Source organism: Montipora capricornis, chromosome 5, assembly GCF_036669925.1.
Source record: "Montipora capricornis isolate CH-2021 chromosome 5, ASM3666992v2, whole genome shotgun sequence".
NCBI classification, from domain to species: domain Eukaryota; kingdom Metazoa; phylum Cnidaria; class Anthozoa; order Scleractinia; family Acroporidae; genus Montipora; species Montipora capricornis.
The window spans coordinates 16,694,299-16,699,298 of record NC_090887.1 but is presented as its reverse complement, the minus strand read 5'-3'; the positions used below and the strand labels follow the sequence as shown (position 1 = coordinate 16,699,298).

Here is a 5,000-nt window from a genome sequence, read left to right as displayed (position 1 = left end):
ATATGGTGAAATGCTCCCCTGAAAAACTGAGGGGAAACGTGCCGTTTGAGGCTGTAATTCGCCTCCGTTTCTTGCGCAAAGAGTGAGAGAAGGCATTATTGCTTCCTCTTCAAAGTATTACATTTGTAATTGAGGGAGGGGACGAAAGGGAGTCTGAGCAATCTTACGGCAACATTTCGTATATGAAAAGTTGTACTGTAGTTTAGCAGATTTTATTGTTAAACATCAGTTCTAAATGGTTTTTATCCCGCTAGGCAAGTCTCGCCGATTGTACACCATGACGAAAGTGACTCGACAGCTGTCTGCTGCAGACATCACTATCCAGGGTAGTAGACTGCCATTGCCACTTACAGAACTTGTCCCTGCTGCGATCGAGAAGAAATGAACTGAAGTTAAAAAGACAAAGGACAATTGTGTTGACACCGACGGACGTGGAAAAAGATTTCTGGCAATAAAGCAGTTCAGAGGAGAGTTCAAAAATATGTTCGGGCTCAAATGTTATTTAACTTGCAAGAACAGAAGACTACTAAACAATCTCTTGGTCCATTTCAATCTCTTATAAACAAAATACACTTAGTTTTCGTCAAAAAAGAGAACAAACCCAACTGCGCAAAAAAAAAAAAAAAACATTTGGTCAATGGTTTGCCTAAATTTGATGATTTTCAATTGGTTCTATTGTATCCAGTGGATCTGTCTTCAAATGCTCTTGGATTGGTCCGATCTCAGGCTGTGTATTTACAGATAACAATTTCTCATCAATTGCTTCATGCGGTTTTATTGTTTCAAAGTCTAAAACATGTTCTGCTATATCACCCACGTCCTTCTCTTTCTGAAAATCTTTCAGTAACGGCTGGATGGGATCGATCGGTTTCGGAGGGGGAATATACACCCTTTTCTTCGACTCCCTCTTGATGGGAAGTGACTTCGAATAACCAGCGGGTTTTCTGTGTTTGTCAACGACTTTAAGAAGATCGCTGTTTCTTTGGCCTTTCGTCCCAAATTTGAAAGATGCCGAATGAAATGTGGATAAAGCTGTCTGGTGTCGCAGCTTCACGGCAACATTATCTCGCCGTCTTGCATTTTCTGCATGAAAATGACTAGATGTCACGGCAGTGACGGCACCAGTCGTTGCGTTACTTCTTTCCCAAGGAGATTCCTCTGCAAAGTCGAGCGGTATTGGCTCCACAGTTGAAATTCCCTCTAGTCCGGGTATCTTCTCTTCATTGCTCATCTCATTCGTGATTGGTGGCATCGTGAATGGCATACCTACGTCATTCATTTCCCTCTCAATTGAACCCATAGGCGTCGGCAAAGTTGCCGACAAAGTATCGATTGCCGGAATACTTGTCGGCTGAGGAAAACTGTTCGGGGGATCAAGCGAGTAGGAAACCAGATTGTGTGGTCCGTTTATTGTCTTTGAAATTCCTGGATCATTGCTAGTCACAGGATGGTCGTTAATAACAGAAGAAAATTTCGCTTTAACGGCAAATTTTGCTTTCAAGGGGTAAGGCTTTGTTAAGTGCTCTGTAGGTCTGACGCTAGTAATTGTATTTTCGTTCCCGAGAGGAGCTGGGGCAGTCGGTGTTGGGAACGTTTGAACACTCTCCAAGATTCCATTGCGGCGAGGTCCCCTTTGTGTGACTTCTGCATCTGTGAGTTAAAAAATTGTCTTATTAAATAGTAATGTTAAATTATTCAAACAGTTTAGGGGGATCCAAGAGGGTTGTGTCGAACCCCCGAAACTGAAACGAAAAATGTCCAAACAAGTGCATTTTCCTCTAAAACCAAAAAGGACTATATTTTCTACTCAAGGGTTGTTAAAGATGTTAAATAACATAGAGACATCCCTAAAAAACCTAGAAACTCCGTTCCCCAGGGCATGTCCCGGGCCCCCCAAAAAGGGGCCTTCTTTTGCAGACATCTCCCAACTCCACTTAACCAGGATCCGCCTCAGAAATGAGATGAGATTTGAAAAGACCAAAGTCAGACTACGCCTTGCATAAGCAGTCAAGACAAAGTGTCTCAATTAACGCTTTTCCTGTTGGGATGAATTCCCAAGGAAAATTGACAGACTACTATCTTGCAATTATTTGAGATTTATCTTGACTAATCAATTATTAATTTCATTCACAAAAACAGTGTTCTTAACAAATTGGTATGAATACTGACTCAGACGTCACTTCACACTTAACAACAGAATTGTTGTGTCTCAAGTGTTATTGCTCGCGCAAAACTACGCATGATCGAGGTTTGCATGGTAAGAGCTGTATGTTTCACTAACTTACTCAACTTGCGAGGGAAATATTTTCCGTATCGCCCATCATGAGTGGCTGATAACATCTATATGTAAACAAACAGATCCGAATTTACAATGTAAAATGATTCAAGAGAGCGTAAAGTAACGAAAAACAACATCCTTACGAAAGTATCAGGGCAATTAATTTAGTATTTACCCGGGTCGATACGTGAAGAGTCCAAACAAAAAATGTTAGCCTTCTGACCAACGAGCCAACTCTTATCATCCTTTGTCACAGAGTAAGTTGCTTCATTTAAACTTGATCGCTTCGCCAGAATTTAAGACTTCCACTTCGAGCCAAACGGCTTTGCTGGAGAACAACGCCTGTAAAATATCAAGAAATAGTAACCACTGAAAAAAGATATCAAAGTTTGTCCGGCAACCTGTATCGTTCAACAGGTGTCTTCAATCCTTCAATGAGTAGACCCTAAAGCCTGGCATTCCACCATATAACCTTTTGAACTTAGTGCGGAATAAAAAAAAGCTCGGAACGACCAAACATGTCTTCACAACAAATACTATTGCCTCTTTAACGCAAGAGAAATGCCAACTTGACAGATATCCTCACCTGTTCTCGTTTCCAAGGTTACTCCTTTGCTTTAAACGGTCTTCGCATAATTTTTTTCTTCAAACGTTCCTCAAACGTGAATCGACCAGTATTCCAATTGTCAAAGCATAATCCTAATTGTTTGTAGAAGTGGTTCGTTCCGGGTGGGTGCTATTTTCCCAATATTGCCCAATAGAGGCATTAGCAAGATCGAAAACTAAGAAAAAGATCTTGATACCACTAACATGTTCAATAAATAAAATAAATTTATTATTTCGTGACATTATAAAATAGTGTTTTTACAACTTGATAAGGAAGCCATGTACATGAATGAAGCAGCAGTAAATCGCGTTTGTGTACTTTATTCATATCCTGAGGAAAAAAAGACAATTCGTTTGTCTATTATCCCTTGTAACAATTGCAAATCTCCGTCACTGCAACAGCAACTGTTGCAGCGTTTTCATGTTTTCAAAGCAGTTTCTCGCAAACTTTTCTGTATTCTTGCTATGTTGGCGTCGAGATTCTCGAGTCCTTTCCTGAAATCCTCATCCTCTCCTGACGAAAGCGGCGATACTTCGCCATCTATTTGCACGTCTTCTAAATCCTTTATCTCCAACACACTGGGCGAACTGAAGCTGTCTGTATTAGAAGACCCCTCGAAAAACTCTACCGAACCCTCGCTTCCCTTAGCAGCTTCAGGGGAGAGTCCGCTGGTGAACGAGAACTCGGGCTTCGGATGTGACGATGGTCCATCAGCAAAACGCAAATGTTTTCTTTGCGCAATAGAACGACGATTTCGCGTTTCATTTAATAAAAACTCCTCATTTCGGCCAACTGTCGAAGGGTTTCCAGTGGACGATGCCGTATTTGGAGTTGAAGAATTACCATCACGTCGCTCTGCAAACAGCACATCATCAAGAGGTAGTAGCTTCAAGGCAGTTGTTTGCCCTCTGTCGATTTAAATGGAGAAGATATCTGTTTACAAACATTGCATTTGTTATTCAAATTTGCCAACCACAGGAACAAAAGGCCTTTTGTTTCGACAGGCAATATGAGGCTCTGGTTGGCACATTAATGACAATAGGTGACGTCAATGATATCTTCCCTATACGAGGAGCAACAAGTTGGCATCTCGCATTTGCTATATTAGGAGGCATTAGGGAGTTTACGCAAAGACGACGGCTACGGCAACAAAAACGTCAGTTCAAAATATAACTTAGCGCTATCGCAAGTATTTCACGATTATTCCGACGGTGTTGTTCACCTTGTACAGTACAGGCAAACTATCCTGTAACTGAATGTGTACGAACGGTTTTAAAGTCAAAACAGAAAATGACTGTTTCATTGTTATATGCTCATGTTGTCGTCAAAACCTAAAATTTGGTGATTTCACGTTGTTGTTTTGTGGAGTATGGCAGAGAAATGCACGAAAAATTCGTGTTGCACGAGCAGCACGTGTATTTTTCCTTTTTAACCAATAATACTCTTGCTTCGTGGCGTTGCCGTAGCCCTAGCCGTCGTCTTTGCTTAAACTCCCTTTTAACAACGACGACGGCAACGGAAACGAGAACGTCGTCGTTAAATGTGAATTCGCGTTATTGTAATCGCTTCGCGACTATTCCAAGCATTTTGAGGGGACAAAGGTGTAGCAAACCCTCAAGAACGAAACTAGTATGAACAGCGCTCAATTTTGGGAAGAAATGATAACTTATCCTCAAGCGCTGATGCTCTCTCTAAAACCTCAAATTTGGACATTTCACGTCGTTGTTTTGCTGACGACGGCAAAGAAATGGACAAAATTTGTAACGTTCTCGTTGCCGTCGCCGCTGTCGTTGCTAAAGATCCCTATTGGTTTTTTTTGGGGGGGGGAGGGGATGGTAAAAGAGGTGTATTATGGGATTTTTGCAAGAAGAGAATTAACAATTCTCAAAGGAAGTAATAAAATCTGCATCGCCGGGGAGACGTGTTCTTGTCAACGCGAAAGCGCTTTTCCCTTGCCCCTTCTCCAACGGACTCCCAATCACCACATAAAAGGAAGAAAATTACAAACTAAGAAATGTGTACTTACGTAGTCTTGGTGCTGCTTCCAATGCGTTCATCCAAGCCATCAAATGCAATGCCCTTAGCATGCAACAAGCCGGTCTTTAGGAGGTCCTT

At 41.5% G+C, this 5,000-nt stretch overlaps 3 protein-coding genes across 4 annotated transcripts in view; 1 reads left to right on the top strand and 2 right to left on the bottom strand.

Annotated features, from left to right (window-relative positions):
* Window positions 1-395, top strand: part of LOC138049676 (adenosine receptor A2b-like) — a 3,305-nt gene extending 2,910 nt beyond the window's left edge. Inside the window, exon 3 of the mRNA XM_068896076.1 lies at window positions 255-395. Within this exon, the coding sequence (XP_068752177.1) occupies window positions 255-385 (131 nt within the window). The 3' untranslated portion in view covers window positions 386-395. The remainder of the gene's footprint in view (window positions 1-254) is intronic.
* Window positions 198-2,926, bottom strand: LOC138049677 (uncharacterized). Its single transcript, XM_068896077.1, has 3 exons — window positions 2,454-2,926; window positions 2,286-2,340; window positions 198-1,650 (listed from the first exon to the last, which is right to left on the bottom strand). Exons 1-3 carry the CDS (start codon window positions 2,520-2,522, stop codon window positions 647-649), a joined length of 1,128 nt encoding a protein of 375 aa, XP_068752178.1. The 5' UTR covers window positions 2,523-2,926; the 3' UTR covers window positions 198-646.
* Window positions 2,927-3,093: 167 nt separating this feature from the next.
* LOC138049673 (coiled-coil domain-containing protein 14-like) overlaps window positions 3,094-5,000 on the bottom strand; it is a 12,783-nt gene continuing 10,876 nt past the window's right edge. Inside the window, exons 14-15 of one of the 2 annotated variants that reach the window (XM_068896069.1) lie at window positions 4,912-5,000; window positions 3,094-3,793 (exon numbers count right to left, since the gene is read on the bottom strand). The exon at window positions 4,912-5,000 is cut by the window's right edge and continues 55 nt beyond it. In XM_068896069.1, the coding sequence (XP_068752170.1) occupies window positions 3,304-3,793; window positions 4,912-5,000 (579 nt within the window). In that variant the 3' untranslated portion in view covers window positions 3,094-3,303. The remainder of the gene's footprint in view (window positions 3,794-4,911) is intronic. The other variant, XM_068896071.1, reaches the window with a different exon arrangement.

Bases quoted from the DNA above. Each gene is read 5' to 3' on its own strand.
- LOC138049677 (XM_068896077.1), bottom strand. From the start codon at position 2,522: ATGATAAGAGTTGGCTCGTTGGTCAGAAGGCTAACATTTTTTGTTTGG. The intron at 2,341-2,453 runs GTAAATACTAAA...GTTTACATATAG, and splicing joins CTCTTCACGTATCGACCCGG to ATGTTATCAGCCACTCATGA. The intron at 1,651-2,285 runs GTAAGTTAGTGA...TTTAACTCACAG, and splicing joins ATATTTCCCTCGCAAGTTGA to ATGCAGAAGTCACACAAAGG.